At 44.7% G+C, this 16,966-nt stretch overlaps 1 protein-coding gene across 16 annotated transcripts in view; it reads left to right on the plus strand.

Moving 5' to 3' along the window:
• ST3GAL5 (ST3 beta-galactoside alpha-2,3-sialyltransferase 5) overlaps positions 1 to 16,966 on the plus strand; it is a 56,976-nt gene that overhangs the window by 24,025 nt on the left and 15,985 nt on the right. For 11 of the 16 annotated variants that reach the window (XR_014841546.1, XR_014841545.1, XR_014841544.1 and 8 more), the window contains 2 exons: positions 3,364 to 3,487; positions 6,586 to 6,697. Coding sequence is in view for 13 of the 16 variants with exons in the window: in XM_085018784.1 (XP_084874910.1) it covers positions 3,364 to 3,487; positions 6,586 to 6,697 (236 nt within the window). In the remaining 3 variants the exon portion in view is untranslated. Of the gene's footprint in view, positions 1 to 3,363; positions 3,488 to 6,585; positions 6,698 to 6,868; positions 6,972 to 16,966 lie in introns of all 16 variants that reach the window. The other 5 variants (XM_085018792.1, XM_085018791.1, XM_085018793.1 and 2 more) reach the window with 3 other exon arrangements.

The following is a 16,966-nucleotide window of genomic DNA, read 5'->3' on the forward strand; positions in this document are numbered from 1 at the left end:
TCTGCTTTGTGTTTGAGAGGCCCACTCAGGTGTGATGTGTCATCCTGGCCATAAAAACACAGACATTGTAGAAATGTCCATTTTGTAGACATCCTGGTTAGAGGCAGCCCGCTGGGACCCACTGCTTGGCTGACTGTGCATCTGAGTAACCACAAAGTGTGGTTGAAAACCTTCCAGGGTCTCACTTCTCCTTTAAGAATTCAGTAGATTGTTCAGCAAAGGTTGATTAGTGAGGCCCTTGGCACTATTTTTTGAAACGACGCAAATGGAATGATGGACATCTATGAAAATCTTTGCCCTCAAGCGCTGCGTGGTTAGAATTAGAATAGAGGGAGAGTAGCAAAAAGTCAAGCACTTGAATGCCAGTTTGATAAGAGACTTTTTTTTTTTTCAAAGAAAATGGGACAATCCTAATGAGGAAAGTGGAGTGAATAATGCAGTCAGCTGGCTGCAAGACCAAGTAAAGACGTTATTTCGTCTTTCCTTCCTTCCTTCTTTCCTCCCTCCCTTCTTTTCTTTTCTTTTCTTTTCTTTTTTTTTTTTCTTTTGTCTTTTTAAGACCTCATATGTGGCACAGGGAAGTTCCCAGTTTAGGTGTTGAATCAGAGCTGCAGCAACCAACCTACACCACAGCCACAGCAACTCAGGAACCGAGCCACATCTGCGATCTACACTACAGCTCATGGCAACGCCAGATCCTTAACCCAGGGATCAAACTGCATCCTCATGGGTACTAGTTGGGTTCCTTACCACTGAGCCGCAGCAGGAACTCCCAAGACATTATTTCTTAAATGAATATATAATGTATCATAATGTAGTAGGTGCCTGCATTGAGTTAAGATCTAATGAACAGTTGCTTAAACAAGACAGATGTTTTTTTCTGTGTCATGTAGGAGTCCAGAGGCAGGCAGTCCGAGATGGATTGGTGGCTCTGTCCTTGGGGTGGCCCAGGGACCCAGGCCCTTTCTTTCTCGTTGCTCCTCCATCCCTTGGGTGATGTGCTGTGTGGTCCAGAGTGGCTCATCAGGTGTCATATTTCAATCAGCACAAAAGGGGGTGAAGGAGAAAGGGGAATATGCCGAAGAATCCACCCTGAAAGTTTTTGTGTTGTTGACTACAACTTAGTCCCAAAGCCGAAGCCATACCTAGCTCCAAGGGATGCTGAGAAATGTAGTCTTTATTCTGGGAGGCCATGTGCCCAGCTGAAAATCCAGAGTTCTATTCAGTTGAAAGGAAGGGGGAATCTGATATTGGAGGAGCTATTTTTTTTTTTTTTTGTCTTTTTTTTGCCATTTCTTTGGGCTGCTCCCGCGGCACATGGAGGTTCCCAGGCTAGGGGTCAAATCAGAGCTGTAGCCACTGGCCTACACCACAGCTCACGGCAATGCCGCATCGTTAACCCACTGAGCAAGGGCAGGGACCGAACCCGCAACCTCATGGTTCCTAGTCGGATTCGTTAACCACTGCACCACAACGGGAACTCCTGGAGGAGCTATTTTGATTTGTTATAATACCTCTTGGAATATTACTTAAAAGTGGAAAATTTGAGAATAAAATTAATTCAAAAGAAGAGTAGGTAAGCATACCCAAGAACACATATATTTTTAAAAGAAAAATTTCTTTTCAAATTGCCATATTTTCTTTTTTTTTTTTCAGTGCCATCCTCTTCTTCCATTTTTTTTTTTTTCTTTTTATGGCTGCATTTGCAGCGTATGAAAGTTCCTGGGGCCACAGGGCTTATCAGAGTGGCAGCTGAAGCCATTGTTCGTGCCAACGCTGGATCCTTAACCCACTGAGCAAGGCCAGAGATTGAACTGCATTTTCATGGGTACTATGTTGGGATTCTTAACCCACTAAGCCACAACAGGAACTCCATCTTCTTCTGTTTTTAATGTAACACTTTCTTGTTCAACATTTTTTTTTTTTTTTTTTTTTTTTTGTCTTTTTGCCTTTTCTAGGGCCGCTCCCATGGCATATAGAGGTTCCCAGGCTAGGGGTTTAGTCGGAGCTGTAGCTACCGGCCTACACCAGAGCCACGGCAACGCGGGATCCGAGCTGCGTCTGCGACCTACACCACAGCTCATGGCAACACTGGATCCTTAACCCACTGAGCAAGGCCAGGGATTGAACCCGCAACCTCATGGTTCCTAGTCAGATTCGTTAACCACTAAGTCACGACGGGAACTCCATCTTGTTCAACATTTTTATTGTAGAATATTTCAAATAGTATTGAGAATTGTATAATGAGCCCCACGTACGCGTTGCCCAGATTTGACAGCAGTTTAAAGCTCATCTTATCTCAGCTCTTCCCACGCACACACTTATCCCCTTCCCGGTTTTTTTGAAGCAGCTTTTTTTTCCTCCTGTTCCATCTGTAAATAGTTCTGAAAGTACCTCTAAAAGGTAAAGACTCAAAAATAAACAAATAAAAGGTAAAGACTCAAAAAAAAGTTTGACTTTTTAGTTGAGGATAATTGTAAGAAATAATACAGATTACTCACTTTCCCCCCAAATGGTAGCATGTTGCAGAGTAGAATATCACAGCTGGGATATTGATGGGGGTACAGTCAAGAGAAGAATATTTCCATCATCACAAGGTCCCCTCCTGTTGCCCGTCCACAGCCACCCCCCAAATCCCCCTCCCTAACCCCTGACAACCATTAATCTGTTTACATTTCTATAATTTTGTCATTTCAAGAATGTTATATCCTGTGAAATCAGATTGTTATGATCATTATACAACTACAGATGTGATAAATTCATTTGAGTAATAAAAAAAATGAAAAAAAAAAGAATGTTATATAGGGAGTTCCCACTGTGGCCCAGTGGGTTAAGAACCCAGCTTGTATCCATGAGGATGTGGGTTTGATCCCTGGCCTTGTTCAGTGGGTTAAGGATCTGGCATTGCCAAAAGCTGCAGTGTGGGTCGAAGGTGAGGCTCAGATTCAACCCCTAGCCTGGGAACTTCCATGTGCCCCAGGTGTGGCCCAAAAAGAGTGTTAGATAAATGAACTCAAACAATGGGTAACCTTTTAGTGCTGGCTCAGCATAATTACCTTAAGTTTCCTCTGGTTGCTGTGTGTATCAGTTGGCCATTCCTTCTTTTTTGCTGAGTAGTATTCCATGGCATGGCTGTACCACATCGAGGATATCTAGCTATTTATTTACCACACCTGCATCATGTGGAAGTTCCCAGGCCAGGAATCGAACCTGTGCCGCAGCAGTGACCCAAGCCATTGCAATGATCATGCTGAGTCCTTAACCTGATGAGCCACCAGGGAACTCTAAGGCTCTTTAAGAACCTAATCTGCAAAACTCACTTCCTTCTTTTCCTCCCCACCCCCTGCCGCTCCCCATTCGCAGCAATGCCAAGTGAGTCCAACTGTGTGAAGCTGAGGAGCGACCGTGCGAGGCCTTCCTTGCCATGGTACCCCCGAGCCCAGAGCAAGATGAGAAGACCGAGCTTGCTGTTAAAAGACATCCTCAAGTAAGCACATGCCCTCAGGCTACAAGATGCCCCAGATTTGGGACAACTGGGTAGAACTGGGAGAAAAAAGCAGGAGGAGCCTGAAGATGGCTCTCATCTCCAGTCACACTTGGTCAAGGCTCCCTTAAAGGCATATCCTGTACCAGCAGTATGTGGAATTCCCAGGCCAGGGATCAAACCTGTGACACAGCAAGTGAGTTGTGTTTTGTTTTTGTTTTTGTTTTTAATAAAATATTGTTGGCGTTCCCATCATGGCAGAGTGGAAACAAATCCAACTAGGAACCATGAGGTTGCAGGTTTGATCCCTGGCCTCGCTCAGTGGGTTAAAGGATCCAGCATTGCCGTGGTGTAGGTGACAGACGTGGCTCGGATCTGGCGTTGCTGTGGCTGTGGCGTAGGCTGGCCGCTGTAGCTCCAATTAGAACCCTGGCCTGGAAACCTCCATATGCCAAGGGTGCTTCCCTAAAAAGAAAAAAGACAAAAATAAAATAAAATATTGTTTTAACAACAACAAAAATTAAAATAAATACAGCTAATTAAAATCCCCTAGAGGCGTTTGAACAGCATTGACTATTGAACACTGAAAAAGATGTCGAGTATTTCAGCCGGGTACCCCATCCACCCTAATAAGAGGTAGAATTGTTAAAGGAGGAACTTGTCAGTTTCACCTGGTGCCCCCCGACTAGGTGCTAATTTACCCTTTTTTTCGATGTCTGCAGATAGAAATCTAACCCTGAAATCTAATCTCCCCTCTCATTTAACTAACCTGGGAGGTGTAGGAGAACGGTGGGGGGCTAGAGAATGCACTAATAAGCCCCGGCTCATCGTCCGTCTCCTTTTGTCATCAACCAGCAATTACAGAGGGCTCCACATGCTGGCCCTGGATTGGGGGCCGGCTGCTTGGGAGATAGACCCAGGCCCCATGCTGCTTACACCCTGGGCGACAGACTCCCAACCAGGAATGACAGTCCTACCGAATCAGGGCTGTGGATACTGGGCCTGCTTTTAACTTTTTCTTCCTTCCTTCCTTCTTTTTCTTTTGTAATCAAAATAAAGGACTTATTCCATATAATACCTTTTCTGGGGACTGGAGAGAATAGGTGCTGCTGCATCTACAAGATTCAGGAAAACATCTTCTCGTCCCTGCTTCCCACCTTTCTTCTTTCTACTTAAAGATAAGCAGTTTTGGTTTGGTTTTTTGTTTTTGTTTTTGTTTTGTTTTGTCTTTTTAGGGCTGTACCCACGGCATATGGAGGTTCCCAGGCTAGGGGTCGAATCGGAGCTGCAGCTGCCGGTCTATACCACAGCCACAGCAACACAGAATCCGAGCCACGTCTGGGACCTACACCGCAGCTCCCAGCAACACTGGATCCTTAACTACTGATCAAGGCAAGGGATTGAACCCACATCCTCATGGGTACCAGTCGGGTTTGTTATTGCTGAGCCACAATGTGAATTCCATAATGACCGATATTACCAGTCTCGTATATATAGAAATACTCATGTGTGTGTGTGTATTTCCCTCCCCTCTTGGTTTTTCACACAAATGGTACCATCCCATTCCTTAACATTGTATTTGATCCCAGGGAAAAATTAAGATGCTTGTCCGGATTTTCATGGGGAAGCCTATTGAAAAGAGAATCATGAACTCTTGACAATACTTTTTAGCAACACTTTCTTGCGTCCTCCTCCTCAAATATTAAGAAATATTTAGCATCTGTTGTGTACATACTAAGGCTTTATTTTTTTAAACTGTCCCTTTAGAAAATAGATTATTTTCCCGTTCAGGTTATTCCTTTACTTAGTTTCTTTTCAATAGCACAGATTATTTAAAGCAGTTGATCTCAAACTTTTTTTTTTTTTTTTTTTTGTCTTTTGTCTTTTCTAGGGCCACACCCGCGGCATATGGAGGTTCCCAGGCTAGGGGTCTAATCGGAACTGCAGCCGCCTGCCTACACCACAGCCACAGCAATGCAGGATCCGAGCCGCATCTGTGACCTACACCATAGCTCAGGGCAACACCGGATCCTTAACCCGGATCCTTGAGCGAGGCCAAGGATCAAAGCCGCAACCTCATGGTTCCTAGTCGGATTCGTTAACCACTGTACCATGATGGGCACTCCTCAAACTTTCTTTAAACTTTTTTTTTTTTTAGCCTTTATTTGGTTAGTATCACGTGGGGAGCTTATTAAAAATGAGATTTCCAGAACCAAGATTGGATTCAGTTCTTTTCTCTTAATGGGTGTGTGGGTGTGTGTGTACGCGTGTGTATGTGTGTGTATGCGTGTGTGTTTTAAACTGCAGAATAGTGTGAATTTATCAGATCTTTAAAAACGGTTTCATAGGTGATCTGAAGGGTGACTGGTGGTACTGTCTTACCTCAGTCAGTGTCATTTCTGGGTAGATTTCTTTAGAAGAATAGTAGGTGATTGTTTATTTTGTTTTCCTTTTTTAAGAGCTCCCAGTATTTTCCCCCATTTTTTTTCACTGTGGTGAAACAACATAACAGTGGATTTGCCATTCTAACCATTTCTCAGTGTACAAGCTCAGTGGTATTAAGCCCATTCACACTATTGTGCAACCACCACAAACATCCCTGGAACTCTCTTCATCTTGAAAAGTTTGATACTTTACACTCCTAAACACTAACCCCACTTCCTCTTCCCTGGCAGTCACCGTTTTACTTTGTGTCTCTTTGATTTCGAGTGTTCTATTTGCCTTCTTGTAAATGGAAGCGTACAGTATTTGAAAAACGGACTGACTGGCAAATATTTAAAGCTGAGATTCTATGCCTCAGAACTCATTACCTTGTTTTAAGTTCAGCAATCTGTATTATGATTCAGATTTCACTGTGGGGTCTTTCCAGAAAAAAGGGTTTTTTTCTGCGTTCTCTCATGACAAAGACAGTCATAAATGACTAAGTTATTTTGTCGGAAAAATAAGAAGAGGTGCCTTATGTTAACAGGTCATTTTAAAGACTGTACTTTCATGCCATCTGGCAAGCAGGCTCAATTTGGGTTAGGTTTTCACTTATTTCACATGATCTCTCTTGATTATGCCGTGACGACATCATTATATCTAATTGATTTTTTTTCTAGGTGTATATTGCTTGTGTTTGGAGTGTGGATCCTTTATATCCTCAAGTTAAATTATACTACTGAAGAATGTGACATGAAAAAAATGCATTATGTGGACCCCGACCGCATAAAGGTTAGACATTCCCTCATGTGCTTTAATAGAACATTTCCAAGTGTACGTGGAAACAGTTGTATGATCTCTAAAGTGTTCGAAGTAGATGTTCACAAAAGTTACAAACAGAAAGGAAAACACCTAATCTCAGCGCTCCCCAAACCCACCTACCCCTCACTGTTCTCCCCCCAGTTACTGAAGTTGTGCGGTGAGCTGAGTTCCATTGGGCCCTGTAGGGCACCTGTCACAGAGTTCATGTGCCATGATGCTGCCAGCACGTGAGTTCTTAAAGCAGGTCAGGAAGAAATTCTTCTAGTGTCATTTGTCCTTTCTCTGTCTTATGTTTTGTTTTAATGATTTCACATGGTATTTTAAGACTTCTCCTTCAATGTATGTATATTTTTTAAAAAAATCAATCGACAGGCGTTCCTGTCGTGGCTCAGTGGTTAACCAATCTGACTAGGAACCATGAGGTTTCAGGTTCGATCCCTGGCCTTGCTCAGTGGGTTAAGGATCCGGTGTTGCCGTGAACTGTGGTGTAGGTTGCAGATGCGGCTTGGATCCCTCATTGCTGTGGCTCCGGCGTAGGCTGGCAGCTGCAGCTCCGATTCGACCCCTAGTCTGGGAACCTCCATATGCTGTGGGTGTGGCCCTAGAAGAGGCAAAAAAAAAAAAAAAAAAAAAAAATCAATTGACATATTAAGTGCCGATTTCACTGATTATTTGAGTGGCAAATTATCTGGCAATGTTCACCTCTGGATAAAAGATTTTTTTTTCTTTTTAGGGCTACACCTGTGGCATGTGAACGTTCCCAGGCTAGGGGTCTAATTGGAGCTGCGGGCATATACCACAGTCACAGCCATGGCAACGCGTGATGGAACTGCATCTGCCACCCATACCACAGCTTGCATTAACTGCAGATCCTTAACCCACTGAGTGAGGCAAGGGATCAAACCCGAATCCTCATGGATACTAGTCAGGTTCTTAACCTTCTGAGCCACAACGGGAACTCCTGACAAGATGATGTGAGCGTGGATAATAATGATAATGGACACACATAGGTGTTTTACCTGTATGATCTCATTTCACCTATCATCGTGATTGGGAGATAATCTCAGTGCTCTCTGCACAGACAGAGATGACCACCCAGGAAGTTAAACTGCATCCCCAGATTCCTGTCTAGCGTGGTTTAACTAATTTGGTTAACCTAGTTTAGTATATATCACGTAGCTATTCTGAAGCTGCCTTAGTGATATAACTTCATTTAACCCTCATAACAGCCCTGGGATGTAGGGACTGTTATTATCCCCATCTCATGGCAGGGAGATGAAGTAACCTGTCCACAGTTACGTTGGCAGTAAGTTGTGGCCTTAGGGCTTGGACCCAGCAGTGTGGTTTCAGAGTCCTGGCTCCAGATCTCTGCTCTCTGCCTGGGTCCGGAGTAATCAGTGCGCAGCCAGAAGTTATAGGTAGTGTGGTGCAAAAGAGGAGAGAGCTTAAATGTCCGGCCTAGAGTCAAATCTAAGCGCCACTTAGTAACAATGAGACCTTAGGCAAGTGACTTAATTGTTTGAATCTGCCACCCCCCACCCCACCCTCCCCCCGGTTTTCTCAGCTGTGAGGTGTCAGTAACATCTGTGTCACAGGGGGTCCTCAAAGTCGAGTAAGATAATACGTACAAAGCACCCGGTCTGGTCCTGATTTTTACTCATGCTTCTAATCTGTACTTGCTTTGAAGTGCCTCAGATTTTTTTTGGAGTACAGGCAGGTAGGAACACGTAACTGGAAAGAGCATAGTTAGTGAATGCATAGCTTGGCCTGTGCGGATCCCTCGTGTCTCGGGTCTTGCTGACCGAAGCGCCTTCCTCTCCCCTGGATGGGTTCTCCGCTCGCCCATCAGCATGGGCGCCCTCTGCTTGGTGGAGTGCGATGTGTCCTGCCTCCTCCTCTCAGGCTTTCTTCCCACATGGTGGGCCTTGCAGACCGCCCCAAACCCCTTTCAACTCAGGGCCCACCACAGCTCGCTTGGACAAGATTTTCAGATATCTGGTCTCTGTTTTTTGTCTCCTGGGAAAGGCCTGAAATGCTGACACTCGATATGCTTACCGGTGTCTGTGAACTCGCCCCTTTGTCCCTGTGCTACGCTTCTCCATGTCCTCCGTGCGTCCACTTCGTCCCGTTCATTTCATTACTCACACCATTGACCATCTGACCAACAAAGAAAATGGCACTTTGTTGAGTCTGGGTTCATTGAGAAATGTGTGCTCCTTGTGCAAGAGCTGAACACTGCATGTACTTGTGAAGTGCACGGAGAGGCAACACCTTACGTCAAGTCAACTTAGTGGTTTCAGCACCTGGCCAGCCCCAACTGCATCGGCATGTGCTGTGGCTGCCTACAGCTATTTTCTTTTTTGCACCTTAATAGGCCAGGGATGGTCTGCTCATCCCTGCTGTGTTCAGACAAGTGCTCTGGTCATTGTGGCTCTTTAAGGTTCCTTCCCCTAAGGAATCCTAGTGACTTCTGAGAATGAGCAGAGAAGAGACTCAAGACCATGTCCCCAAGGGACCTTTGAAGGGATGGGAACATTTGCGTAGAAGAGACCAGCGCAGGATACAGGCCAGCTGCTGCCCATGGGAGGGTTGGCCTGCCCAGGCGGCCTCAGTGGCAGAGCTGCAGCTCAGGGGGTGGCAGCCACGCTGAAAGGAAAGGGGTTTGATGGTTCATGGCATCCAAAGATGGAAAACATGAGCTGCCTTTGTGGCAAATCTCTGGAGGTCTTTGAGCAAAGCCAGGATAACCATTTGGCCGTCCTGTAGGTAGAACTCGGGCATCAGACAGTTGGTGGCTAAAGGGCCCTCTGATCCCTCCAGCCCTGGCATTCCATGGTTCTCAGCAATTGTCCAGTACGTGGCTGGAAAGCATAGGCTGGTTTTGCAAGCTGGACTTTTCCTGTTCTAAAGGCAGGCACATGGTACCACTAGCCCCCAAGTCAGTGATGTTCAAACTGAACCTTGGTGGTCTTTGAAGCTCCTCTGAAACTTACTGGATTCCATCTGGTGTTATCATAATTTGTGTAAGCATGTCATTGGCCCATCTAAAAAGTGTAAGTTATTTGAGAAAAGGGGCTATACTTATAAAAATATATCATTTCGGTGGGAGGAGAAGAGGAGCGAACTAGGGGTTTGGGATGGGCACATGCACACTATTATATCTGGAATGATTGGTCACCTGGGACCTGCTGAATAGCACAGGGAACTCTACCCAATATTCTGTGATAACCTATATCACAGGGAAAAGAATCTGTAAAAGAATGGATATGTGCGTATGAATGACTGAATCACTTTGTTGTACAACGGAAATTATCACAACCTTGTAACTCAACTATACATCAACAAAACTTTAAAAAATGAAATAATACATACATATATATATAGTTTCTGGAATTCCAGAAAAAGGAATAAAGAGCCAAGATCGCCCTTCAGAATCCTCTGTTCTCACCACTACCCCAGTGCAGTATCTCCTTACCTGCCTTTCTGCATCCAGGCATGCACACTATGGCTGTAGTGGTATTTCTAAAAATTGCATCTGATCTGTTGCTTCTCTGCTTCAAACTCTTTGATTTCACTCTTTTGTCTTCAGGAGATTGTCCATGTCCCTTAGTCTGGCCTATAGGTGCTTCACGACTTGGTTCCTGCCATTCTTTTTTTTTTTTTTTTTTTTTAAACCTTTTGTCTTATTAGGGCCACACCTGCTGCATATGGAGGTTCCCAGGCTAGGGGTCGAATTGGAGCTATAGTTGCCAGCCTACACCACAGCCACAACTTGGGATCTGAAATGCATCTGCCACCTACACCACAGCTCACAGCCATGCCAGATCCTTAAACCAGGGATCGAACCCACATCCTCATGGATGCTAGTCAGGTTCGTTAACCACTGAGCCACGACAGGAACTCTGGTTCCTGCCATTCTTTTCACCTGCTTTTGTCACCTCCGCCATCCCAGTCCTGCCTACATTAGGCACATGAAACCCTTCACAGGTGCTTGGTTGAGTTTCTTTCTCTTCCTCATTACGATTTTATTTTTATTTATTTATTTGTTTAGCTGCACTCATGGCATGTGGAAGGTCCCAGCCCAGGGATGGAACCTGCACCACTGTGGTGACCTGAGCCACAGCAGTGACAACACTAGATCCTTTACCCGCTGAGACACATGGGAACTCTACAGATTTTGATCTGATAACTAATGATGTTGAACATCTTTTTGTGTACCATTGGCCATTTGTAGGTCTTCTAAGTAGGAATATCTATTCAAATTCTTTGCCCAATTTTCAATTGTCTTTTATTAATGAGTTGTAAAAAGTTCTCCATATTCCTGGGTACTGGTTCCCTATCAGACATATGAATTGCAACTGTATTTTTTCCCATTCTCTGGGTGATCTTTTTACTTTTTTTGATGTTATCATTTTTAGTGCAGAAGTTTCTAATTTTGATTAAGTCCAATGTTGTGCTTTTGATGTCATATCTAAGAAACCATTGCCTAATGTTTTCTTCTAAAAGTTTTAGTTTTGGCTCTTACATTTAGGTCTTTGATCCATTTTCGAGTTGCTTTTTTGTGTATGGTGTGAGGTCAGGATCCAGCTTCATTCTTGTGCATGTGGCTCTCCTGTTTTCCCAGCACCTTTATTGAAGACTTTCCTCTGTATTTTCTGCATTCTTTTTTAAATTTATTGTATTGAAGTAGCATTAATTGACTGTGTTGTGTTAATTTCTACCGTATAACAAAGTGATTCAGTTATACATGTAGTACATTCTTTGTCATATTCTTTGACATTATGGTTTATCACAGGATATTCAGTATAGTTCCCTGGCTTATACAGTAGGACCTTGTAGTTTATCCCATCTATATGGAATAGTTTGTGTTTGCTGCATTCTTTCCTCTTTCCCTGGAGCCCTTCCTTTGCCTCTCTTTTATTCATCTTTTATATCCAATCTCAGCTTAGGTGTTACTTTTTCTAAGATCCTTCTCTGATCATCCTCTCTGTCTTCTAGAAACTTCTTCATACTTCAGTTCTAGCAATTACCACTATGACTTTTTTTTTTTTTTTTTTTTTTTTGTCTTTTTGCCATTTCTCAGGCCGCTCCTGTGGTATATGGAGGTTCCCAGACTAGGGGTCGAATAGGAGCTGTAGTCGCCAGCCTGCACCAGAGCCACAGCAATTCGGGATCCGAGCTGCGTCTGCGACCCACACCACAGCTCATGGCAAAGCCAGATCCTTAAGCCACTGAGCAAGGCCAGGTATCAAACCAGCAACCTCAAGGTTCCTAGTCAGATTTGTTAACCACTGAGCCACGATGGGAACTCACCACTGTGATATTTTAACTATGTTTTGTCTTCCCTACTTGTCCTCCAGGCAAACCCTTGGGAGGAAGGGATTGTGTGATAACATGGTACATGGATGAATATGTACTTATACAGATTATGCTCCAGAGGGAGGAGAGAGATTACTTGAACCACAGTGTCTCATCTTTGAATTCCCGATTGTACCAAAAAAACACACAGTTAAATGGTAACAGGCAATTCTTTTGAGGACTTTCAGTAATATACATTAAGATAATATCCCTTTGAATGTAAATCAGCACAACCACTATGGAAAACAGTATGGAGGTTCCTTAGAAAACTAAAAATAGAACTACTTATGATCTAGAAATCCCATTCCTGAGCATATATCTGGACAAAACTATAATTCAAAAAGATACATGTGCCTGCGTGTTCATAGCAGCACTATTCACAGTAGCCAAGACGTGGAAACAATCTAAACATCCATTGACAGATGAATGGATTAAGAAGATGTGGTCCATATATGCAATGGAATACTTCTCAGCCATAAAAAAGAACAAAGTAATATCATTTGCAGCAACATGAATGCAACTAGAGGTTCTCATACTAAGTAAAGTAAGTCAGAAAGAGAAAGACAAATACCATATGATATCACTTATATGTGGAATCTAAAATATGGCACAAATAAACCCAGATACCAAACAGAAACAGACTCACAGACATAGAGAACAGATTTATGGTTGCCAAGGGGGAGGAGGGAGGGAGGGAGTGGAGTAGACTGGGAGACGGGGTTAGTGATGCAAATTGTTACACTGAGAATGGATAAGCAATGAGGCCCTACTGTACAGCACAGGAAACCATATCAGGTCTCCTGGAATAGACCATGGTGAAAAATAATATAAAAAAGAATACATATGTATGTATGACTGAGTCACTTTGTTGTACAGCAGAAATTGGCACAACATTGTAAATCAACTATACTTTAATTAAAAAAATAAAACTTTTTAAAAAGTTTAATATCCTTTTGAGGAATAGGACAGATACCTCCTGTGCAACTCTTTATATCCCCCAGGCAACAGACAGAACAAGAGTTCTCCTTTCTCTTCCCCCCTAAACTGTGGAACATGAGTTCCCCCTTTAGGTTGGTGGGGCCAATTTTAAACCTAAGTTCGCTGCTGGACCAGTTACAGCTTCTCGTGGGTTCCAGTGCCCTGCCCTGACTAGCTCCAGTAAGGATTCCTGACTCATCCCTGAGTCCCTGACCGGGGACTGGGAGAACCTGAGGGACCAGGTCAGCCTACCAACCCCCACTGCATGTGTGGAGAAGGGGTCATGGCTGCCCGAGCGACATTGTGGTTCTGGAAGAAGGAGGAGCAAGAAACGGAGACCCAGGAGGCAGCCTCGGTGACCCCCACGTCAACCCAGTTCTGAAAGATTTCCAGTGAGAAAGTCCCCTGCAGGGAGTTCCCCGGTGGCTCAGCAGCTTGAGGATCCAGCAGTGCAAGTTCAATCCCTGGCCCAGGAACTTCCACATGCCATGGTCGAGGTTGAAAAAAGAAAAAAGTCCCCTGGCATGAAGGAGGATTGGTGGGAGGCACAGTTGCATGAATCAAACACGTTTGTACAAGGGTTGGTCTGGAAATTAATAAGGAGAAGGTGAAAGCCTGCTCTATCGATAGTGGAATTAGGGGTTTCTTCTATTCTGTTATTTGAGACTTTTTTTTAAATGTAGGTTTGGAGTTCCCTTTATAGCTCAGTGGGTTAAGAACCTGACTGATATCCATGAGGATGCAGGTTTGATCTTTGGCCTCGCTCAGTGGGTGAACTGAGCTTGTTGCCACAAGCTCTAGCGTAGATTGCACATGTAGCTCAGATCTGGTGTTGCTGTGATGTAAGCCGGCAGCTACAGCTCCAGTTTGACCCCTAGCCCTGGAACTTCCATATGCTGCAAGTGTGGCCCTAAAAAGCAAATATAAATAATAAATAAATAAAATAAAGTAAGCAGAGTAGAAGTTCCTGTTGTGGCTCATCGGTAATGAACCCAACCAGTGTCCATGAGGACGCAGGTTCCGTCCCTGGCCCTGCTCAGTGGGTTAAAGACCTGACGTTGCTGTGAGCTGTGGTGTAGGTCGCAGACGCAGCTCAGATCTGACCCCTAGCCTGGGAACTTCCATGTGCTGTGGATGCGGCACTAAAAATATTTTAAAAATAAATAAAATAAGCAGAGCAGAGCTGGGCTGAGTTATTACATCAGTCCCAGCATTCATGCTCCCACACGGGTTCCTTCCTCTCCTGGGTGCTGCCCCTGCTCTTCTCCAATCATCTTGGAACATCACAGAGGTGAGGAAACTGAATCTTTGACTGCAGGTTGATGCTTTAACCCAGGTGACGCTCCTGATAAAGAGATCCGGAACTGGGGGGGGGGGTGTTTAGATCAGATGGTCTGATTGTTTTCTTCCTAACCACGGGGTGTGATAAAATATGCATCCCATGACTTACTGCCTGTAAGCGTCCAGTTGGAGGAGTGTTAGTAGTTGTGAGCACTTACACCACCTTTGCCACAATCCCACTTGAATGTTTCATCACATGAGTTAGTTCCCTCTCACCCCTTCCGCGGTCAATCCCTGCCCTCAACCATCAGCCCCAGGCAACCACGGACTGATTGAGATTGTTCTGTGCTGTTCTTATACCTGCAACTTGGTTCTTCAGATTTCTCTGCTGTTAACCAGGCAAAAGTTGTAGACAGCTAACTTTCAAGGGAGTTAAACACAGCGGTAGCCAGTACCACAGTTTACAGATGTGGAAATGAAAGTTTCATAACGTAACCTATACCCTGAGTTCATGTGGTCTGAGGCTGATTGGCCTCCTGCCCAGGTCAGGTCAGCTCCAGACCCTGGACTCTCCTTCAACCCAAATACTGTACCCTGGCCTGAATTATTTATATATTTATTTATTTATTTATTTATTTTCAGGGCCGCACCTGTGGCCTATGGAGTTTCCCAGACTAGGGGTTGAAATCAGAACTATAGCTGCCAGCCTACGCTACAGCCACAGCAATGCAGGATCTGAGCCACGTCTGCAAGCTACACTACAGCTGATGGCAACGCCAGATCCTTAACCCACTGAGTGAGGCCAAGAATCGAACCTGCATCCTCATGGATGCTAGTCAGATTTCGTTTCCACTGAGCCACAACAGGAACTCCATGAATTTAAATCAATCAATAAAAGAGAGCATTGCCTTTTACTTAGCATCATGCCATTTAACCTATATTTCTGAGAGGGATTGTTCTAAAACTTATGAGGTAGAGAAGAAAATGGAGATTTTTATGGAGGCAAATTCATTGTTTGAAACCCCTCAACAGATTCTCACATCATGGTTTTTCCCAGCAGACTGCCTTATCATTGACAGTTGGAAGTGCCCAATGCCTGTTTATTCTCAATTGTGGGCAGCCAGCAAGCTCAACCTGGAAGACTTTCAAAAAGTGAAGCTCTCGTGTCCATGCCTCAATTTGAGAGAAGAGGGAGTTCCTGTATCTTTTTTTTTTTTTTTAACCTTTTTAGGGCCACACCCATGGCATATGGAAGTTCCCAGGCTAGGGGTCAAATTGAAGCTGCAGCTTCCGGCCCACACCATAGCTATAGCAACACCAGATCCTTTCTGGTGCCACACCTGTGACCTATTGAGGCAACACTGGATCCTTAACCCACTGAGCAAGGCCAGGGAGTGAACCTGCATCCTCATGGATACTAGTCAGATTTGTTTCTGCTGAGCCATGACGGGAACTCCCCTCTATGTCAGCTTCTTAACCCACTGAGCCACAACGGGAATTCTGGAATGTCCATCTATAGCGAAGAAAAGAACTTTGTTCATCCCTCAGGCCTGGGGTCTGAGGACAAGTGTGTCTAGATGTGTGATCCCCCTCTCGCCCTGCCCTCACAATTGGGCCTTAAGTGCCTCTGGGTGCAGAGTGTCACTGGCTTGGAGGCCCAGTCAGGGGGAACCCTCCATTCTGGGGCTGCTCTGGGTCACGACCAGTTCCTCGCTTGGCTTTCCTGCCAATCCCTCACAGAGATGCCAGTTGAAGCCCTTGGTCTCAGCGGTGGTTTTGGTCAGCGGCTCTCTGTGGGCAGAGGCTGGGCTTGTGGGACTTGGTGAGGTAGTAGGACCAGGTGAGCCTGCCAGCTCAGCCCTCTTCCTGGGTGTGCCACTGGAGCCCACGAAGTGAGGACACTCAGGACCATCTTGCAAGGTGCCCTTGGTGTCACATGGTGACCTGAGACAGTGACCATGTGTAGTGCCCACAGCATCATCTGAAGCTCAAAGACTGTTCCTTCCCACCTTCAGACACAGAGGCAGATCCTTACACGTAGACAGTGTAACTCTCCCCCATACTAACAACTTTTTCAAGCTATAATTTACAAAAAAGGGAGGGGCTTCTGCTATTGCCAGGTAAGTATTGTTTCTATAGAAATTTTCTTTTTTAATATTTTATTATTTATGTATTTATTTTTGTATTTTGTCTTTTTCTTAGGGCTATACCCGTGGCACGTGGAGGTTCCCAGGCTAGGGGTCTAATTGGAGCCATAGTTGCTGGCCTACACCACAGCCACAGCAATGCCAGATCTGAGCTGCATCTGCGACCTACATCACAGCTCACGGCAATGCCGGATCCGTAACCCACTGAGCAAGGGCGATCGAACCTGCCACCTCATGGTTCCTAGTCAGATTCCTTTCCGCTGCGCCACAACAGAAACTCCAGCAATTTTATTATATAGAAATCAGTCAAGACTTTGAAGAAAAACATAGTGGAGACGAACATTTAAAACAGTATGGTGATAATTCTCGCACAATTCAAAAGACATGTTCAATCCTAAAAATAAATACCCCAGCAAGTCTGGGACCACACACACACACACACACACACACACACACACACACACAACTTGGTAGG

The sequence above is a fragment of the Sus scrofa genome, chromosome 3 (assembly GCF_054392235.1).
Source record: "Sus scrofa isolate SSC_HxYL_T2T_F1_AM1 chromosome 3, Sscrofa_HxYL_maternal_Yorkshire_Landrace_v2.0, whole genome shotgun sequence".
Lineage (NCBI taxonomy): Eukaryota > Metazoa > Chordata > Mammalia > Artiodactyla > Suidae > Sus > Sus scrofa.